Source organism: Haliaeetus albicilla, chromosome 25 (genome assembly GCF_947461875.1).
Source record: "Haliaeetus albicilla chromosome 25, bHalAlb1.1, whole genome shotgun sequence".
Classification (NCBI taxonomy): domain Eukaryota; kingdom Metazoa; phylum Chordata; class Aves; order Accipitriformes; family Accipitridae; genus Haliaeetus; species Haliaeetus albicilla.
Window position 1 is genome coordinate 17,782,182 of NC_091507.1, and position 21,480 is coordinate 17,803,661.

Sequence of the window (21,480 nt, forward strand, 5' to 3'; positions counted from 1 at the left end):
AGGATGGCTGAACGTGTTTCCTTTTGGTAGATAGTACCAGAAAGTGGAATGAAAGAAGTACCAGAAGCAGAATGAAAAACCAGGATGGAAGGAGCAGGACACGTCTGGATTATTCTTCACAGTTTTTGCAGAATACTTGTAATTTGCCTAGCAAATGTGTTCATGATGTATTTTTAACAATAATGAGAACATCTACTTTCATAATTCTACAAGGTCCACGATTGCTGCCTACTTTGGGAGGAACCTAAGAGCGAGCTTTCCTCTACCTTACTATCTATTTCAGTAGCTAGTCAACAAGTTAGTCAACAAGTAAGTGACAATGCAGCCTTAAAAGTGCCCATATTTGTTTCTGCGTTCACCATGCTACACTTGAAGAACTCCTACTTTGAAGAACTCTGGCTCCAGCCGTGGCGTGCGAGTGAAATGGAGAACTAATAAACACCAGAATATAGCGAACATACTGCTCCCAGAACAGCCACAAGCTAAGCAACCTCTAAAAAAATGTCAGGGCTACTGAGCAGCTAAGTTTGTGGGTAAAAACTGAGGGGCTAAATGGGACTAAACCTGCATGTTCAAGCTTCGGAGTCGAGTATCTCAGTGAGATGTGGCAGTCTGGGGAACTCGGAGCAAGCTGTCAAAGCGGCCTGTTGAAGAAGCAAATAAAACAGCTGATGTCCCCGAGATGCTCCTGCCAACAGCCTCCACAGGCTTGAGGGGATCTTTCTCTTCCAGTGACACGGTCTCTTCACCTAGGGAAGCTGGCGGCTGCCCGTACTACAAAAAAAACCCACAACAAAAAAAGGTCAGTCACCCCAAATCTTCCAATCCTTACTCGGAGGGTCTCCTGCCGGCTGCCCCCGCGCCTGCCCCGGGGCGGGAGGGATGGCGGCTCCGGGGGTGGTTGAAGGGAGGCGGCCGCCTGGCCTGGCGCCCTGCCTTTTTCAAGAGAGAACAGCTCTTCCTCCAACTCCTTATTTTTCGCAGCCTGGGTTTCATCAGCACCGCCTGCCTCCGCCGGGACACCTGCCGGGGCGGGAAGGGGAGGCGGCCCGGCCCGGCCCTGACGCGGGGGCACCCAGGTGTGCGAAAGCGGCAGCCGGGGGAGGGTGAGGCCTCGCCGGCAGGAGCCGTCTGTGAGACGGGGCGAGGGCCGGCAGCCGCGCCGCGGGCTGCCCGGGCTTTCTAGGAGACGGCAGCGGGGGCTGCCCCCGCCTCTCTCCGCCCTCACACGACCGGGGCCGGGCCGGCAGCCGGTAGGAAGCAGCCGGGGATTCCCCGGGGCGCCGGCTCCCCCCTCCCGCCCCGTCCTGAGGGAACCCGGGTGCCCGCCCTCAGCCCGTGAGGGGGACGGCGGGGCTTCCCCTCACAGCGGGGCGGCTGTTTCGCGGCGTGGGCAGCGGGTGAGGGTGGGTGGAGGACTCCGTGGTAATGCCGGCCGGGGGGGGGGGGTGAGGGGCCGCCCCCGAAAGCCGGGGGTGGCGGTGGCGGGGGGGAACGGTTAAATGTAGCGGGGACCGCTCTTCTCCGTCGGTCGCGATAAGAGGGCGGGCGGCGTCGGCCAGCTTGGGATGATCCGGGGGGGTAAATCCGTGGAGAGGCGCCCATAGCCGCGCTTGGCTCCCATGTCCCGTTTATTTTGGGGGGGCTGAGAGGTGTCTCAGAGGGAGCTGGTGTCTCCTGGGGAAACCGCGGGCTGGGGACAGTTCAGGAGTGGGAGTGGAACCTGCTTCAGAAAGGTCAGCGTTTTCCTCTGCGAGCCGCGGGTGTGACGTGGCTCTCATTTTCTGAGGGAAAGCGTGAAAGTGCCTTTTCTTCGAAGTTCGGTCTCGGCCCCGGGGTCTGGTGGTTCCGCTGCCAGCAGCGGGTCGCCTCAGGGCGGCCGGGAGCGCGGTTCCGACAGCGCTGAGGAGCTACAGCCCCTTCCTTCCAGGTGAATGTTGCCAGGAATACCTAAGAATGTAAAGGAAGAAAATTGAAAAAATGATTTCCTGCCGTAGCTGGTGAGGGGTGTCAGCGATTCACGGGAAAAACGGCGATCGAGATTGTCTCAGCGCTGTAACTGCATCCCAACGTGGGCCCTAACCCAGCTCTTCAGCACCAGTTAGGTGTGCCTCGACACCAAAGGTATATATGCACTTGCTGTAATCATTTCTCCTAGATCAAAAGTGAGACACTTGATTAAGTTCGCTTGAAGAGGTATGGCGTGCCTTGCAGTTAATAGAAGCTTTTAAGGTAATATGAATATATATTTTGTTATGATTTAAAATGTTCAGGGGCTTATGTAAAGGAAATGGTGTGATGCTCTGAGTTTCTGTCAGTTCTCTCAATTCTGAGAACAGGACCGTTGCATGTTTTAATCTGTCCATGTTCTTGAATAAGGCATTCAAAGAAAACGTGCCATAAGTGTGCAAAAATTAGCGAAAGCTGTGATTCTTCGAAGTTCTGCTGAGACTAGTTTGGTTTTTTTAATGAAGTAGATCAACTTTGAAAAGACTAGACAGCAGAGGAAAAAGTGGCTGTAACAATTTAATGACAGATTTTAATGAGAATTATGCTTTACTGTGTGCTATGATGGATGCTGTAATTGCAATTCAGGTGCAGGTATCATTGAAGACATCTTTCAGAAACTTGTCTTTTTTTTTAATCTTAAATTGATACAAATATTGCTTTTCAGGGTGAAACTTTATGGACATGGCCTCAGATACATGGAATTTTTTCCCCTCTGGAAAATTTGGGCAAAGATAATTCCAGCTGAATTCCGTCCTGAGTGGTAAAGCTCCACGGGTCGATTGTAGGCTCAAGATGTGGACGAAATGTCTGGGAAAAGGGAGAAATTCAGCTGTTTATCTTGGTGGAATGCGGTAGGAAAAACATATGCACTTGACTCTGCAGACATATGTTTGTTATTTTCATCATGAATTATGTGAATGCATGCACAGAACAGAGCCTAATTTTGCTGTTGGGTATACCTTTCATAGAAATGGAAGTTTTTTCATTGTGAAAAGTCAGAGACGAGAAGGAGTCTCCTCAGAGCAGTTCATGTGTATGGTTTACACAGGGCTATATATATTTCCAGGTCTTCAGTGTTGGCAAAAGGGCAAGTTACAATTTAAATAGAACACTGAATTTATAGAGAAGCAGGATTCTGGAAGACTTTCCTTCAGAATGTGGCAAAATACTACTGCTGCATCTACTGCTGGGGCAAAAAACTGCTTAAGAGAGCATGTGTGAGACAGAACACTAGAGTAAGGTAATGCTGTAACGGAACAGAGCCTATGAAAAAACAGCAATTCAGAGAAGTCGTAAAAAAACCCCAACAAACCAACCTGTTCATAAGTGGAGTCTATTCAGTCCTGTTTTCTCTTTAAATTATTTTCGTTATAATATTTTCATCTTCTTCAAAGTTGAAAACCAGAGATTTTAAGAGTTACTGTCCATCACAATTAGTGAAGAAAGTTGGAGCTTTTGTGCTAACACACATAAACCTCCTGCAGTGATTTTAAAGTTTTGTGTCTTTCTTTTTATGCTCTGCATTCTTGATGGGACTCATTCCGTGTTACAGCTGGGCAAGAAAAGACCTGCCTAGTAATCTGAGCGGAAATTTGCAATGAGGGAGGAGGCAAGTGGAGGGGAGGAAGGAAGAAAGCAGGCACTGCAAGAAGCAGTGTGCATGACTCAATATATGGCATGCTTCTGAGTCAGTTTGGTGAAGTAAGACACAGCAGCTGGAAGTGTCGTCTTTGACTATTGTGGAAACTGGTGATCAGCTAAAGATTCTTCACAACAGGGATGGGGTTCTCCTATTCATCCTTCCGTTAGAATAATTGCATTTGTCCTTTCTCAGTGCTGTAAAAACTGTGGTAGGCTGAACAGAAAAAAACCAGTAAGGCAGGCCAAGTTAAGGAACAACTAACTTATCAGAGGCATGCAGCTAACAGATCCTTCTCCAGACACATTAGGGATAAGAAGAGTCCTGAGAGCCAATAGATCATTCAGGTATAAAAACCCCCTTTGGGATGGGCTATGGGAAGTTACGAACATAGCAAGGGGAAAAAAGAAGTTGTTTTTGCATTTGTGTTCATCTTGGAAGAGCGTGGATTTTAGTGCCAGTACCTTTTCTTATGGCTAATCTTCCATGAAAGGATCTGTCTCAAATTGAAAAGTCAGTAAAAGGCAGTAATAGAACGAAATTATCTGTAAAAAAGCATCACAACTGGCTGGTACTCACTCTTGTGTTCTCTTGTTGTAAATGTCTTATTTAAAGCAGCTTTGGGACTGAAAGACCAGAAAGTGATAAATGTTTTTTTTTTTTATTCTCCCCAAGTGATCAAAAGAGAGCCAGGAAAGTAGAGACCAGTGAGCCTGGTATCTGCAGCAGGCAGCCAGGTAGAAACTGCTTTAAAGAATGGAACCAGTGGAAATGAAGATAAATTAGGTAGGGAAGGAGTCAACAGTGACTCTTGTAAAGGGAAGTCATGGCTCTCAAATACTAGAAGTGTGTTAGAATTGTACACATGTATGTGAACATGCTGGATACAGGAGACATGGTTGATACAATCTGCCTTAATTTCCAAAAGGCATTTGGTAGACGCTGTCAGTGAAGCCAGGCTGCCATAATATGTTTATTCTCACATGTATAAGTAAGTAGGTAAAAGATAAATGCTCAATTTTTCAGGTGGAGGAAGATCACTACTGGAGTCCCAAACAACTCTCTTCAGCTCAGTGTGTATTTTTAATGATCTGGACAGAGGGGAACTATTGTAGTGGCAGAATTTGCCCACAATACGAAGCTATTCAGGCTAGAATACAGAGTTTGTTAGTTGCAAAGCGTGGCAGAAGGATGTCATGATAGACTGCATAATAATAGCAGAATAAATTTGTTGTAGATAAACATAAAGAAAATTTTAAATGAAAAGATATGGGCAAAATCCTAACATGTGCTCAGTGGCTGACTGGGTTTACCTGATTTTTGACACTCAGTGATGAGGTCTTGGGATTTTACTGCATAGGCTCATGGAAATATCAGGTCAATACTCAGTAGTACTCAAAGAACAAATAGATTGTTAGAAATTATCAGGAAATTATGGAAAAAAAAAACCCAGAAAAAAAATTCATTGTTTTAGTTTATAAATCCGTAGTGCCCCTATGTTTTGAAGGCTGTATGCAAGTTCTGTTCTACCCTCCCCACCTCAGACAAGCTGTAGCATAACTGGAGATGGTAAGAAGAGGGTGGCGAAGATGATCAGAACAGATTCCATCTAAGGGACAATTAGAGAGACTAAGACTGTAGCTTGGGTAAGCAAGAACTGGGGAGGAGTGTTCTAGACATGTAAAAAATCCTGAGTGCTTGACAAGCTGAATAGGAAATGTTCACTCATTTTTTTTTTTTTCTTCTGGTGTAATAATTAGGAGCTGTCAGGTAAAACAAGCAGGTAACAGGCTCAAAACAAGCCAAAGACAATTCCTATATTTCCTGCATCCTGTATTAACTGTGTAATGCAAACATTGACTTTAAATTGTGGAAGTTTATATTGGAAACCACTAATTGAAGGTTTTCTTTCAATTTCTGCAGGGAAACATGACAGCAAAACCATTGGTTTTGTGTAGTATCACAACAGCATTTCTGTCTTTAATTATTGCAGGTAAGTTTATTGGTGGCTATGGGAAGTCTTGTTCTGAAACTTATTTTTTCACACAAGTAATACTAATTTTCTGTGAAAATGGCTGTAAAAGTCAAATTTATGCGCATGCCAGTGAGTTCTTTTAAACAATCCTAAAAGCAGGAGCCTATAAAACATACAATATGTGCTATTTTATGTGTTGTCATATCACAGAATCATTTAGGTTGGAAGAGAACTCTTGAGATCATCTAGTCCAACCTCCCTGACCCCCCTCCAAGGGTCAGCTAGAGCAGGTTGCCCAGTATCGTGTCCAGTTGGATTGTGAGCATCTCCACAAATGGAGATGCCGTGACCTCTCTGCGCAACTTGTTCCAGTGTTTGATCACCGTCCCAGTAAAAAAGTGTTTTCTTGTGTTCAGATGGAATTTTTTGTGCTTCAATTTGTGGTCATTGCCTCTTGTCCTGTCAGTGGGCCATACTGGTAAAAGTCTAGTTCTTTGTTCTTCATTCCCTCCCATCAGGTATTTATACACGTTGGTAAGATCAACCCACACACTCCCCAAGCCTTCTCTTCTCTAGGCTGAACAGTCCCTGCTCTTTCAGCCTCTCTTCACGTGAGAAGTGCTCCACTCCCTTAATTGTCTTTGTGGCCCTGTGCTGGACTTTCTCCAGTAAATCCATGTCTCTCTTGTACTGAGGAGCCCAGAACTGGCTACAGTACTCCAGATGTGGCCTCACCAGTGCTTGAGTAGAGGGGAAGGATCGCCTTCCCCGACCTGCTGGCTGGTCCTAATGCAGCCCAGGACACCATAAGCCTTCTTTGCCATGAGGGAGCATTGGTGGCTCATGGTCGGTTTATTGTCTACCAGGACCCCAGTGTTCTTCTCTGCAGATCTGCTTTCCAGCTGAATGGTGTCCAGCCTGTGCTGGTGCTTTGCGTCATTCCTCACCAGATGCAGGTCTTCACACTTCCCTGTGTTGAAATTCTTGAGGTTCCTGTTAGCCCACTTCTCCAGCCTGTCAAGGTCTGTCTGAAAGGCAGCACAACTCTCTGGTGTATAAACTGATGAATTGAGTTGTAGTTTTAACTTTACAGTGTGTCCTTAGGATTTTTCCATATTGGAAAATACAGCCATTTGACAATAATATAACATCTAGATTTTTGTAAAATTGCTAGGCTAGTGGGTTGCAACTGCTTGTTTCTGCCCTTCAGCTGTTAACCAACAATCCAGTTTATGTTCAAAACGGTTCAGATGAGTTGCTGTCATAATCCTATCATTCCACCTGGAATCTTGCAGCAGTGCCAGACTGTTAAAACAAAAACTTTTTTAATTTCCATTCCTTGAGTTTCTAGAAAGCTAGGTTGGAAATAGTTTGGTTCTGGTTTGGTTTTGGGTTTTTTTGCCCATGGACGGACAAGCTGCAGGGTTCACCAGTCCATTGGATAGTCTGGTTGTTGGGTAAGTAATCATATGGAAGGGTGATTATTTGGCTGCCCTCCCCCCAGTAACAGAGAGTTCTGTTGTCTGTTTAGTTATGTGTGTACCTTGTAATTTCTTTCCTGCTCCATGGAAATAATGGAGGGCATTGGGAGAGGGGGATTTCAGAGAAACTGAGGCAAGAATCATGTTAAAAAAAAAAAAAGACACTATTTAAGAATATTAGTGTTTAGTGGCAGAAAAGGGTTATCCATTCCTGCGGCCACAGCATTTTATAACTGTCAGAGTTATTATGGGGCATTCGATACAGATATCTGAGCAAATCAATGTTTTGATAAGTAATTTGGAAAAGATTTATAGTGAGGGGGTGACAACTGTGGATGATACAAAATTATCCTTTGGTGGTTAAAACTAATGCTCACTATGAAGATGATGTCTGGATATTGAAAGGTTTAGTGACAGAATGTCAATAAGTAAAATCAAATGGATATGGAGGTCCTGGAAGGGTCATACATGTATAGCACAAACATGTATACTGTGTGTGTGTGATGTGAGCATTAAGTCAGTTAATAACCACTTAGGAAAAATGCCACTTTGACATCTCTGGATGCTCTCTGGAAGCATTAGCTCTGTCATCAGTGGTGGTCAGAAAAGCAGAATTTTTGGGAAGCAGTAGAGCAGAAAACAGAAAGCTTCGTTATGCTACTCTCTAACCCCATGGTGAATGTGCATCAATTGAACTCTGCAGTTCTGGTCATTCTATCTCAGAAAGACTGTATCAGAAGAGGTAGAGAGATGAGTGACAGTGTTGTCTGATATGGTATGGCTTCCATAATTAGAAGTCATTAAATGAATGAGGATTTTGATGTAAAGAAAAGAGATGACTGAGGCAAGATGTGATGGAGGTCTATAAAATTGTAAATACCATAGACTAGGCAGATGAGGGAAAGTTTACTTTGCCATTTCTCATAACAAGAAATACATGATACCCAGAGAAGTGATAAAAGCCAGTGAATGGTTTTTCATGCAAAACATAAGAGGAAAGAAAGAGGCTGAAAGCAAAGTATTAGTCTACTTTTTGTGTCCTACTCTCTTTTCTTACACATTTGCCACTGGTTGTTATCAGAGGCAGGGTTTTGGGCTAGACAGAAACTTATGTGACTCTGTGGCTGTTCTTATATTCTAACAAAACAAGGAATTTTAGATAAATATAATACTGACTGAGGAGTGTGACCATGGTATCCAGAGTTGGTGCCTTTTTTGTCATGTTGATGAAAAAAAAAAAATCTCATGGTGTTGCTCTTTTCCTGTCTGAATGTCCTTGGGTCAGGAGGAAAGAAAATGAGCTCATTGGTAAGTGCTTGTAATAATTCCTCTCTAAATGCTCACAAAATGAAGGGTTAGTTGAAATTTCCATAAGAAACAATATTTGTGCAACAGCAACTTTAACTTCGGTGTCCTCTTAGGACATTTGGGTACTGAAAACATAGTCTGTCTTGAAGGCTTACTTTGACTACAGTTAAGTGAAGTTAACAAATAAAGACATTAAATGTGAAATTTGTGTGTGCATGTGTGTGTTTGTGTACATTCGCATGAAACAAACTGGAGAAATACAAGTACTTTAGTAATTTGCATCTGAACTAAAACATACAAATGACAGTCTGCTGCAAATTAAGAGATTCTAGTGAGTGTACAGTTTGCATTCAAAAACAAGCATTTTATTTCAGTTGCATAACTATATCTGTATATCACTAAGTAGTACTCTCAACTGTAAAGATAAGGGATTATAATTGTGTTTTTAGTAGACGACTTGCGAATGGAAGTGAAAACTCCAATAAACTTTCTAAATGCAATCGAGAAATGAGTTCAGTATATGCTTTTACAATGTTTGAGGTTTTCTTTAATGTTTATCTCTTTCCTTTAGAGAAATGTGAAGCCTATGATGTGATGTTGAGGCAAAGTCTTGTGCCTGATGGGCAGCCTCTTGCTATTAAATGTTCACTGGAAAAGAGCTTGAAAAGTGAAGACTACAACTTAACATGGTATAAAGTTGGTAACCAGACAGCTGTGCCTAGAGACAAATTTTCTAGAATTCATCAGCAGAATAATTTAATTTGGTTTCTTCCTGCAATGTTAGAAGATTCTGGAGATTATGAATGTGTCATAAGGTGAAAGTTTAAGAAAAATTTATGTTGTTACAGAAATGGGTTGCAAAGGGAATAACTTCTAGAAAGCAAGTAGAATTTGGTGGGTAAGAGAGGTACTAATAGAGAAGGGAGAGTGCATTCACAAAAACTAACTTTAGGTTGGGGAAAGTCAGTCTATTTTTGGGGTGCTTTTTCCTAGTAGGAAAAAGTAAATCTATTAGAGAAACTGTAAACTTCTTGTCCTCTCTTTCTTCTCCAGAAAGAATACCATATATTTTTGAGCTGGAAAATATGCCAAATAGGCTAATTCAATTATGTTATATTAATTGCAGGAATTTGACAAGCTGCAGGAAAACTTGTACAAAAGTAACAGTTTTTGAGAGGATTGATGGTTTATGCTTAAATGAAAAATTTGCTGTAAAGGAGGTGATATTCACATCATCATCTGCAAAGGTTGTGTGTCCACACTTGGATTATTTCAGGAATGACAAGAATATTCAGCCTGTTCATTGGTATAAGGTGAGAATGCTGTGTTTTGTACTGTCTTATAACTGTCCATTATTTAAAATATAAATCACTAATGTTTGTGCATTGCAGGAGGAAAACTAAAGATTTATTGTAAATGGGAGAAAAATGCTTTTAAAACAAATTGGAAGAGGATTAAGACCGTTTATCTTTTAAAGGTGTACATTGGTTTTTTGATTAACGGAGTAGAAATTCAGCTTAGATGTAGGAGAGACGTTGACCCACATATCCGCCAGGTGGCATCTTTTTACCTGCTAGCGAAACACTGTCGTGAATTTCTTTTGTGTGGAAACAGATTTCGTATGTTATTTGTAAGAGGTGGCATATCCATTATGTGCTCAATATAGTTCCATTAAATAAATGCTATTTCATATTGTTTCTGCTTATTTATAGGCTCATTCTGTTACAAGAACGTAGTGCTTTCTGCAGCATTCCTGCCTCGTGCCCATGCAGTCCATATGATACCAAGAGTATTTAAGTACTTTAAAAAAAAAAAAAAAGTCCAATGATTGAGTGATTCTTAATTAATGAATACTTTTACAAATCCTGACACTTGCATTTCACTTTCTTATTTCTCTGATATTGAAAGTTGTTTTCTATAGGAAATGAACTGGAAAATCTTTGAAGTAAAAGCTCAGAGCCAAAATGAAGCACGTTTTGCTTCTTACTTCCACCACCCTTGCTCTTCCTCAGCCTCTGCAAGGCATCCGTCCTTATGCTGTGGTCTGTTGAAAGTTCAGATTGCATTAAAGAGAGACAAACCATGGAAAGAGACAGTGATATGAATTAACAGAGCTCTTTACAAACGTTTAGGACTGCCAGCTGCTGGAAGGGAAAAGGTTTGCCTTCTCAAACAGGGATCTTATAATTTTCAATGTGACTGTACGTGATCAAGGAAACTATACATGCGAAACAACATACACCTACAATGGAAAACAATATAACATTTCACGAGACATCAGTCTGACAGTAGAAGGTAAGTAGATAATGTCACTGTGTTTGTGTTCAGAATGATGACTCCAAATTTTTGTCCAAATTTCTAAAGTCTGAAGCTGAAAGACCGAATTTGTGGATAGACTTGCTTAGGGCTACTAGTTTTCACCTAAATATGAGGGAAAGAAATGCCGACTGGGAGTTTATATGTTTTTGTCTGTCGTTGCTACTGTGTTGAAGATTTGTTCCCTTGTCAAACTTTTAGTATCTCAAAGCTTTGCTGCCCAGACCAGCTGCCAAGGTCCCTAAACAGGTGCCCTGTAAGGCTTGGTAGGTACAATACTTTCTGCTGTAGCTGCAGCCTCTCTCCTGCCTGTCTGTCTTCTCTCTCTTTTACATTATCCTCTGGATGCAAGAAGAACGAACTCTACAAGCCCAAATTGTAGCAGTATCTTGACTCTGTGTCCTGTCTGTTTCCTTCAAACCTTTGTCTCTTCTGTTTTTGGTTTTAAGCTCCTCAGCACAAGAACTGCTGATCCCTGATACCATGTATCTAGCTCAGTAGACCCTGATTTATGTCAGGGGCCCACCAGCACAACAAAAAAACATAAAAGAAGGCCTAGCTGTAAAATGCGAACTCCTTTGCTAGCACAGCATTATGAGATTGATATTGGATCACTGAAAAGGCTGTGCTATATCAAGGTATGAAATACCAATAGTGTTTTTACATTCCAGCTGATGAAAGACATTTTTTCAGGTTTACTAATAGATTGCATACAAATATGTGTGTGTGTATATATATATGATAATGTCATATGTGTATGATGTGGATAAACAAAATACAAGGAACATAAGGTCAGACCAGATGAAGTGATCATTCTGGTCTTAAAATCTGCCCCTAGAACTTCTCTCTTGGTGTCATTTCAGCTCCCACTACTCAGTTGAAACAAAATCATATCACTCCTTTGCTGTAAATGACTGAAGGCAGCTCAGTTGTTTTTAAAGATTCCAGCTGAGCAAGTCTACACTAAAATGGGTGATTTGGGGTCCAAGCAATAGGGCAGACCCAGTTTTCAGAAGGGGAAGGGAAAGATGTATGTGGGGCAATCCTGTGTGCTTTGCTAGGGGTCTCAAAAGAGATGCTTTATGATTTCTTTTTGTTAATTTGTGCTCTTGGAGAAACTTCCTTGAACTTTGAATATCTGATAGGAAATGTTCTAAGACATCCTATAGCTGCCTGAGACAGCTGGAAAAGATATGTGTGTTCAGTGATGGACCCTCCAAGCTGGGATTCATTTAGCCATACTGAGACATTTCTAATGTAGATGTCTAGATCTCCACCTATTGATTACTCCCCCTTTGTAGCCTGTAGAGAGAAATAAGCTTTCCAGAGTGTCGCATATCAACTCCTAGTGTAAACGTCTAAAGGGGGCCAATGGTGTTGTAATTCCTTATAGATGGCGCTGTGGGAAGAATTGTAAGGTCTTTAACTAGAGTACAGAAATTAAATTTCCCCTTTATAACAGTAAAAGTCTAAAATAGATGAATTGCACTGTAAAAGTATTTGGCTCCAGTTTGTATCTGTTGGGTACTGGGTGACAGGCTATCCAGATTGTAGAGGCGTAATACTGTAGATATTTACCCATATCCTTCTGAGCACCTGTGCATGCAATATTACAAGATTTTTATGCCATGGAACAGCCAGTCCACCATGAGTGTGTGGAGATTTGTGGCACTACATTTTGAAAGAGGTGGGGCAAAGAATAGTTTAGCTTCAAGTCAGAAGTAACGACTACCTGAGATATGATACTTTTACTATTGAGTGATGTCTGTTATAAAATTGCTGACAATCTTGCCCATAGGACAGGGTTTTTTTTAGGTTGTAGAGCATAGAAGAGACTGCAAGTGCCCTAGGTTTTCTGAAAAGCACTTTCTTTCTTTTGGTCAGTGAGCCCACCAAAAAAGCCCCCAGAAATATCTTATCCAAGAAACAACTCAATTGAAGTGGAACTTGGTAAGTAGTTTTCTTTATAAGGAAATATGATTTTGTATCCTAGTGGAAACTTCTACTCAAGGAGTGCCATATTCTGTGTTTTCTTGGTTTTGTTTTTTGACAAAAACTAGTTCAGTGACCAGCTCAGTTTCTCTATGTTGATCTCCTGAAGGAGGAGTGTTTTGGGGTGAGAGGGAAAGAGACAAGACATGTTGCTTACAAAGTCCTAGGCAAATTTCTCAGATGCGAGGAAAATTGTAGGGAACCCAAGTGATTCTCTGTCACATCTGTTGCTTTCCATCACTCTGAAATAGATCCTAAGAACAGATCCATCTTTGAATCTGCAGGGAAAGTGATGCCCCAGAGAGAGGCATCTTCTTCCTGGATTTAGCTTCTTCCCTCCTACTAGGCTCTTTATGAACTTGAACATCACTGCGTATATAGACCCTCTGTTAGAGTAACTCTTCTGAAAGGGTGTGGGACCATCCTTAGCTGGTCTGTGTGGGAATCTGTGAACAGAATTGTATAGACTTTAATTAGATTATGGAAATTAACTTTTCACTTTGTACCATAATTTTATAGGCTCACAGGTTACAGTGGATTGCAATACAACAGGTGCCGATGGGTATGAGGTGTTTTGGACAGGCAACGGTGTGTATATGAGCAGAATTTTTGCAAGTCCCTATGAGTAAGTATGTTTTCAGATTAGAAAATGCTGTGTTGGCAACCCAAGTAGAACTTTCTTCGACATTAAAATATTTAGCAATGTTTTTCACTTGCTTAGATAGCTTTCTTTTTAAAAACTCTTTAACTCCTGCTTCCTCCAGTTCACTTCCTGCTTTGAAGTAGAAACTTGAAACTTAGGAGTTGCGTGGCCTTCACATGTGATTGTGCTCTTTTTAATCATTGTAAAAATCTGTCTTAATTTTCAACCTTGGGAAAAGGTGTTTTATAGACTTACAGTTGCTGTTGTCATTTTATTAGTGTTATAATTATTAGTTTCTTCTTTTCTGTTCTATTAAACCATTCTTATCTCAACCCAGGAGTTTTACTTCTTTCCCCAATTTTCTCCCCCATTCCACTGTGTGTGTGGGGGTGGGGGTGGGGAACGAGCAAGCAGCTGAGTGGTGCTTAGTTGCTGGCTGGGGTTAAACCATGACACAGTTTCATAATTGTGATACAGTTTCTATTGAGCAGGCTCTGGCCTAGCAGAGACTTCTTTTAGTTGGATCAAGCATGTCCAAGCACATGATCTTCAGACTGTCTCTTTCTTCTGCATTTTCCTTTCCCCTCACGTCTGCCTCTCTGAAAGGTTTCAAGAGGTCAAACCATGCTTTACAGGAGTAATTGAGACTTCCAGGTTTAAGAGCCTTGAGTTAGAGAAATGTAACTGAGATCAGCTGAAGAGCTATAATGGAAGACTTTTTTGAAGACATTTGTACTGAAGCTCAGTGGGGTGAGAGGAGAAAAGGGAGACGGATTTCCAGTGATGAGTTGGGGTTTGGGAGGAGAATGGACCTGGACTGAGTAAAGCATGAGAAGGGCAACTGGGAGATATGGTGAGGGTGAAAGGCAGGTTAAATGGAGTTAGGAGGGAAGAAAGTAGACCTGACTTGAAAAAGCAACTAAAATTGGAGCAGAAGGCAACCTGAAAGTTTCTTAGGTGTGACAGGTTGGGAAGTAAAAATTGCAGGTTTTTTGTCAGCCCTCATCTCGTGGTGGTGCTAGGAAGAAAAAATGTGATCATTTTTGCGACTTCTCAAGCACTATCTATGACTAAAAAACTGATGAAGAAATGAGAACGATATCTTCAAAGTAAGAATATAGTTGTGGGAAATAGGTCTTATCATAAAACAATGGGGGAAATAAAATGCTGAATTCTTTGAGTGCTCACCAAGAGAAAACCCTATACAAAAGTAATATATTCTAGTGTCAGAAGGAATTGCAGTGCCATAAACAATTGGGCCATAATGCAGAGGCACATGGTCACTGAATTGATACCATAAAAGCAGTGTTATTTTTTTGTACTTCCTAGCACTTACGTAGTTGTCTGTGCACCCATTAGTCATTGGTTGCATTAATGATGTTGATTCATTTGTTCCTTGTACAATGTATAGGGGATAATCTGTGTCTCTTAATGGTGCAGCCTGACACTGTAGCTGTTACAAGTCTGTTCTGATCTGTGGGGTGAAGCAGCAGTTTAGACTCCACTCCCTGCAGCTAGAATCACACTGTGAGTTGGTGTTGTCTGCTGCAGGGTCACCACCTTTGATGTCTTCCCTGTCCCAGAGCTGCTTACCGCAAGATGATGCCCTTGTACCAGGGCCTCTTTTTGTGTCATATCATGTTGTGGAGTTTCTCTCTCTTCACCTACTCTTACAGGGGCTGGGAAGTCCATAACAAGGGTTTGCTTAGGTTTGTAAAGTGTATTTTTGTACTTCAGCCTATAGAAACCTTATATTCCTTTGGGGAAACACAGCTTCAGGTAAGATAACGTCTTGATGTTTTCCAGTGTCTATGCTAAATGTCAGTTAGAGGCTCGACTCTTGTTTGGGTTTCCTTCATATAATGTGATTGCTCATCTATTCTGAAGTGTGATTGATGTTTGCAGATGGAAACACCCATTGTCATGCTGCAGCTGTTAGTGATGAAGCCATTCCAGAAAGGGCTGTGGTTTTATGGCTCTATTTGTCGCCTTTTGGATAGGGAGGAAACTTCTTACGATGGACGCCCTATGCATTCTGTAAAGTTAATAATTTTGGAAGTGAATAGTGAAGATTATGAACAACCGTTTGTCTGTCAAGCTTCAAATGCCTTTGGGCAGGTTGCATCCTATATTATATTAAAACGCAGAGGTAAGAAATACTGTTATTTTTGAGGCCTGTGTTTGTCTTGACTTCCTCAGAAGGGGTTTTGATACCAAATGCTCATATATCATATTGATAGGAGGCAGATGGATTAGAGTTTGCAGTATGTATACATGTACCTGTGCATAGGGAAGGCGTCACTGTAGTATTGTATTTATCATTATTAAAAAAAATAGGTAGATGGAAGTGAGAAATATGATACTCAAATTTGTATTACATTTGTGTGAAAGGAAAGGTTTGGACAAATTTAACATTTAAAATACAGTCTTCTTGTATTTTTGTGCAGTTCCTGATATAAAAAGATGGCTGACTGGAGGACTTGTCTCTTTGTTAATATTAACATTTATTACTTTAATAATCTACAAGATTTTCAAGATTGACTTGGTGCTTTGGTACCGTAATTCTGTCTGTGCCTTTGCAAGTAAGGAAGGTATGTGAGTGTGACCAGGTATGTTAGTCTGTAGTATGTTAGCTAGTGTAACTAGCTTATTGATTTTTTTTTTTTTTTTTTCCACTTGCCATTACTTCTAAGCAATAATGTGATTATTTAGTAGAATGTATGTGGAATTTCTTTGAGGAATTTTCAGATACACACAAAGACATTTGGGGGGGGATTTTTTTCAGTCATATGGGTAAAATATATAATCATAGTTGAGTTAATAAACACTGCATAATGTTGAAGGCAGTCATGGTGGGATAGGTCAAAAAGACCTCCAGGTTATTGCCAAATTAGCATGTTGCTTTTTGCTTTTCTGTAAAGTAGTTTCTTTACATGTAGATTTATGGTCACTCTGATGATGATCAATAGGTGTCAGCAGAGCTACATCCTGTAAACTAGCTGTTTAAAGACGTGCATTAAATATTTATATTGAAAATCAGACTCTCTTTTCTCAGAGATTAATTTTGTTAGTTTTCTTTTTTTCCAACTTCTTTTACTCAACACTTTTCTTTCAGTCCTGTCAGTTATGATGTTTACATGCCAAAGAGAAAAAATGCTACTAGTTCTCTATTATGTGATTCTTCTTATGTGTTTTGATTGCTGTGGTGTAGACAAATACATTGGATAGGTATGAAAAAATTGGAATAAGTGCAACATTATAGATATTATGCATGGCAGTGCTCAGAATTAGACTGTCTGAAGTTCCCCATAGCTTGAAAGTAAATGGATTATGTGCATTGAGATAGTTAATGTTTCCTCATGGCTGTTCTAAATGTTTTCACAGAAAAGTAATTTCAACTTCTGGTTAAAATTTTAGTTTTCCCAGAACACTTTAATAGAGTTCTAATTAAAAAAAAAAAAACAAACCAAAAAAACCCCAACCAAAACCCAAAGAAACTTGAGCTAAACTTAACTTGTTGAGTTAAATCTGATTTTGATTTGGTTCCTTCGTTCTTGTTTATTATGCAATTTTAACTCTCAAAACACCAGCTGCCTTTTGGCCTTTTCTTCTACCTGCCTTTCCCCCACAAAAATATTACGAGAAAGAATTGCCATCTTCCACCGTCTCTTGTGGTTAGTCAGAAGTGGCGATAACTGCTGTTGAGTTTGTTTCAGGAGAGGTGGTGAAGAATGTCCTGCAACAGGACACTTTCTTAATGTCCTGGCACCCCTGGGGTTGGGGGCTCCTTCCTCAGTTCCCAGGTCCTGCATCCAGCTGACTTGCTGGCACATCCGTCCCCATGATGAGAAAAGAAGTCCGGTTTTGTGGCTGATGATCTTTCTTTTGATTTGTAGAGCATTTTAGTGCTTTGACATCATTCAGTCAGATAGGTGAATCAGCCTCCCATTACTTATTTTAAACAGTCAAAAATGGAACCTTGCAAAAGGCATGTTGCTGATTTTTAGTTTTTTAATAGAAACATTTGTGTTTGTTTTAGATGGGAAAATCTACGATGCATATGTCCTGTACACAAAAAGCAGTGGAGGTAGAAGTTTCTATCGTCTAGAAACCTTTGTTCATAGCGTACTCCCTGATGTTTTAGAACAACAATGTGGATATAATCTCTTCATATTAGGAAGGGATGATTTACTGGGAGAAGGTATGCTTTAATGAGTAGAGTTATTAGGTTGTCTTTTGGCATATTGTTCTCGGGTTACAAGATTATATATACAATTAAAAAATGCCTATTTTTGGAAAACAAAGCTGTATTTGTTTTTAATGGATAATTTGTCCATTTGTCCAATGGACAATTTTTTTATTTTGAAATTTTTTGGTTTCTTACCAAAAATTCTGTTTTGATGTTATGAGTATCTGCACTTTTTGTAGTGATGAACAAAGGAGGATTCAGCAGCATTAATATTGTTGAGGTTTTTTGAACAATATCTGTGGCTGGGGACTGAAGAAAACAATTTTTATCAGTAATTTCATCCAATGAATCATGAATGATAGTGTGGAGATCTTAAACTAGTCCTCTGAGCTAGCCACTGCTCCATACATATGCAATTTTAAAATTAAGAAATATTTTACATCAGTTGTAAAGTTTCTATGCAAACTTTGATTGTTCCTTCATTACTTATAGCTGTGGTCAGTGTTACTGATGAAACCCTTAAGCAAAGCAGAAGACTGATGATTATTTTGGGATCAGAAACATCTAGTTGCTGCCTGTTTCAAGGCACCTCTGAACAACAACTAGCTATGTATAATGCTCTCATCCGTGATGGGATTCAAGTGATTCTTATAGAAATGGATGAAATACAGGACTACACAAGCATGCCGGAATCAATCAGATACATTAAGCAAAAACATGGAGCTATCCAATGGAAAGGGGACTTCTCAGAGAAATCTCGTTCAGCAAATACAAGATTCTGGAAAAATGTGCGCTATCAAATGCCATCCAAGAAAAAGGTATCTTATTCTGACGTATATTTGTTGCCCCTAACTTTGAAGAATTCTGCAGCAAAGGGAAGTTAAGATGCACTTATGAAAATAATACTGAGAAGGTAATTCTGAAATGTGGGGGTTTTTTTACACAAATTATTTATAATATAAAGTAAATGTTTTCTTCAAGGAGTAAAAACTACTCATACTTTCCCCAAATTACACCCTAGAAGACAAACTGTGCAACTTTTATTTCCGTTCTGGGTTTTGGATAATGAAACAAGTTGTTGTGTTAGTCTCACACAGATATGAGAAGTAAACGTTGCTGATGCTGGTAGACTATTAAATAGTCATGGTCCACATAAATGTAATATCCACTGAAGAAGCAGCTGTGAAGTCCATTTTTTAAAAATTTAATCTGCAGTTGATAAATCAAAAATCTGTTTCTGTCGTCAGCATTTTCCTAGTCATTCTGTTCCTCTTCTTGTTGCCTCTCTGTGATTGACTTCCTCATTACTGCAAGAATCTGCACTGTGCAAGCTTTGGGGTCCCCTCCTGAGCAACAGGCCTCATCCTTGCTTATTGAAGGAGTTGGGGAAATACATGACATAGCAGATATATTTAAAACTCCTCACAACACTAAATATGTTTCAGCTGAACAATTGGTGCCAAATGTGTTCAGCAAATGGAATGGAATCCATGGCTTTTTAGATATTTGTTGAATAATTCTGTGATACCTGGTCTGTGGGGTGTTTCTAAACTTAGCCTCTTGAAATGGTCAGGAAACTGAAAATACTTCAGATTTCTTGCAAACTGGAAGCTTTCTAGACTGTGCTGCTACTCTGGAAACCAGACGTTCTCATTCCATGTCTCAACTGTGCTAACTACAAGCACAGAAATGTACTGAGAATCTATCAAAGGACTATGCTTGGACTGGGTATCCTGGAGAGTCTGGAAAATGGCCGGTTCTGAAACATGACCAGGTGTTAATGGCAAGAAATAATATCTTGTCTACTTGTGAAAGAAGAAATTAGAGGCGTGTGGCTATATCAACCTGCTTATGAGTAGCTTGGTATTTCTGGACCCCGATCTGTTGCTCTGTGTTCAACACCATGAGAAAACAACATGCTGCTTCCTTTTCAGGGTGGTCTGAAGTGGCAAGAGTTTTCATGCTCCAGCCTTGAAGAGCATCATCTAAATGCAAATGTGAATTCTGCTTGCTTTTTTTGTTCTTTTCTGAAGTTAAGTAGGTTCTTACATTATCTTTATTGCCAGGATAGGATCTGTCACTGAATTCCTTTCAGCTGGTTCTCAGAGGTGTGTGTGCTGTAGAATATACTCTTCATTGGGCTGCATTGATGGGAGAGGAAGCAAGGTCCAGGAGTGGAATGTGTGTTTAAAATGAAGAATTTGCAATAGCATTTCATGGTACCTTTTTCTTTGAGAAGATCTAGCAAATAATCCTTAACGAGCAGTGTCTCATTCTGCTGGCTGTGGGGTTCACAGCAGTGTAATTTTCCACAGCCTCCATTGACTAGAGACTTACTTCTGAGATGTCGCCATGAAACCTGAACAGGATAGATCCATCAGATGAGGTACTATTGTTCTAGTACACGTTGAATCAGTCTTCTTTGGAAATGCATAATGTTTAGGCTGGAACCTTTAAAAAATAAATTTAGGAACTAGAGAGTTTAGATAATCATTATTGTCAAATTTTTACACTGTGTTTAGACTTAGACTTGCTCAGAAAAGTGTGGAAAATTACACTTTCCTTCAAAGATTTTTTTTTTTTCCACTTGTGTTCAAAAACAGAACCCTCTTACTTTCTATGTAGAATGAGAGAAATAACAAAGAAAAGATGTTGAAACTGTGGTAGATTTTTTTGATGTCTTAATTTTATATACTTTGAAATAAAAAAAATACCAGTGACTAGGATTTCCAGTACTACAGATAAGTACATTGATTTGCATGGAGTTGTGCTGGTACTTTTTCTTTATTCTGTGAATGTGCTGTTATGATTTCTGGCTACTTTTTTCATAGTTTTTTTCAGAGGTTTGCTACAATATTCAAGATAAGCATTTTCCTACTAAATGAGACTCCTAAAGACTCTTAAGTGAAGACAGATGATTGTGAGTCAGTATTTATCTACCTGATTCTTTCTTTTAAACAACAACATTTGGTATCATTATGTAGGCATTTTAGTATTCTTATGTGAAAATGAGTGTGGGAGAAAGGTTTCAGTTATTGTGGTTAATTGTTAGCTAACTGCCTGAATGTAGTACGACATAAAGTGGCTTATCCTTTTATCATGGGACTTTATTCTGAGGCTGAACTTTGTGTTTTTTTCCCCCTTGGAAACTTTTTTTTTGCAAGTCACATAGGAAAACAGACTATTTTTTTGTGGTACAATAAAAGAAATCCAGTAGAGACCTATGTGCTGATTGGAGGGTTTTTTTTAATAAAGAGCACAAATGATTAGTTGGCTAGAGGTCTGCTTCTGGAAACTTGGTAGCTTCAGAAGGAAAAGGCAAATGCAATGTAATCCACGAAAAAGTATTTGTTCACCGCAATGTAGTAGATATATTTCAGTTTTTGTCTATCTAAGCTGACAGAGAAGACGGTCTGAATGGTAAGTCTGTGGTGTAAGATACATTGAAAGCATTCTCTGCACCATTTTTTACTTTTCAACCATAACTATATGATATTTACTTCTATTGGCTTGTTCCTGTCAATTTATTTGGCACTCCGCATTGCCCCTTCCCTTTCTTGCCTTGTGATTAACTTGTCTCAAATTTTACAATTCCACTGAGTCTTTTAATCCATACTGTGAGGCTAGTTTTTTCTGGGAGACTTTCCTCTTTTCATAATTTTCCATATCCCACTTTCTTACCTTTATGGCAGCTAGTGTCAAGAGATGGCCTGTTTCAGGTTTTAATGTACACAGCTATGACTGTATTAATTAATGGATAGAGGTTTATGTGATGGGGAGGAACATGTGTTCTGAGCCCAAACCCAGAACAGGTTGTTATAACCTGGTGGAGTCTATGTGGTGGCCCCAGATGGGACAGCCCTGACTGACTCTTTTTCTTTTTTTCCTTTTAATTTACCTCTGTATTGCATCCTAGAAGGCAGAAGA

General features: G+C 40.2%; 1 protein-coding gene across 9 annotated transcripts; it reads left to right on the forward strand.

Moving 5' to 3' along the window:
• The first annotated feature begins 1,158 nt into the window (after nucleotides 1–1,158).
• On the forward strand, nucleotides 1,159–20,771 carry LOC104321966 (interleukin-1 receptor type 1). Of its 9 annotated transcripts, none has more exons than XM_069770123.1 (13): nucleotides 1,159–1,253; nucleotides 1,998–2,124; nucleotides 2,675–2,861; nucleotides 5,573–5,642; nucleotides 8,985–9,228; nucleotides 9,540–9,726; nucleotides 10,546–10,708; nucleotides 12,614–12,679; nucleotides 13,241–13,346; nucleotides 15,365–15,513; nucleotides 15,812–15,955; nucleotides 17,404–17,565; nucleotides 18,046–20,771. In XM_069770123.1, exons 3-13 carry the CDS (start codon nucleotides 2,814–2,816, stop codon nucleotides 18,435–18,437), a joined length of 1,731 nt encoding a protein of 576 aa, XP_069626224.1. In that variant the 5' UTR covers nucleotides 1,159–1,253; nucleotides 1,998–2,124; nucleotides 2,675–2,813; the 3' UTR covers nucleotides 18,438–20,771. The 9 variants fall into 9 exon arrangements, with proteins under 9 accessions (XP_069626224.1, XP_069626223.1, XP_069626230.1 ...); XM_069770122.1 differs by lacking the exon at nucleotides 1,159–1,253 and adding an exon at nucleotides 1,296–1,400; XM_069770124.1 differs by lacking the exon at nucleotides 1,159–1,253 and adding an exon at nucleotides 2,159–2,232 and having other exon boundaries at nucleotides 1,632–2,055.
• Nucleotides 20,772–21,480: the final 709 nt, after the last annotated feature.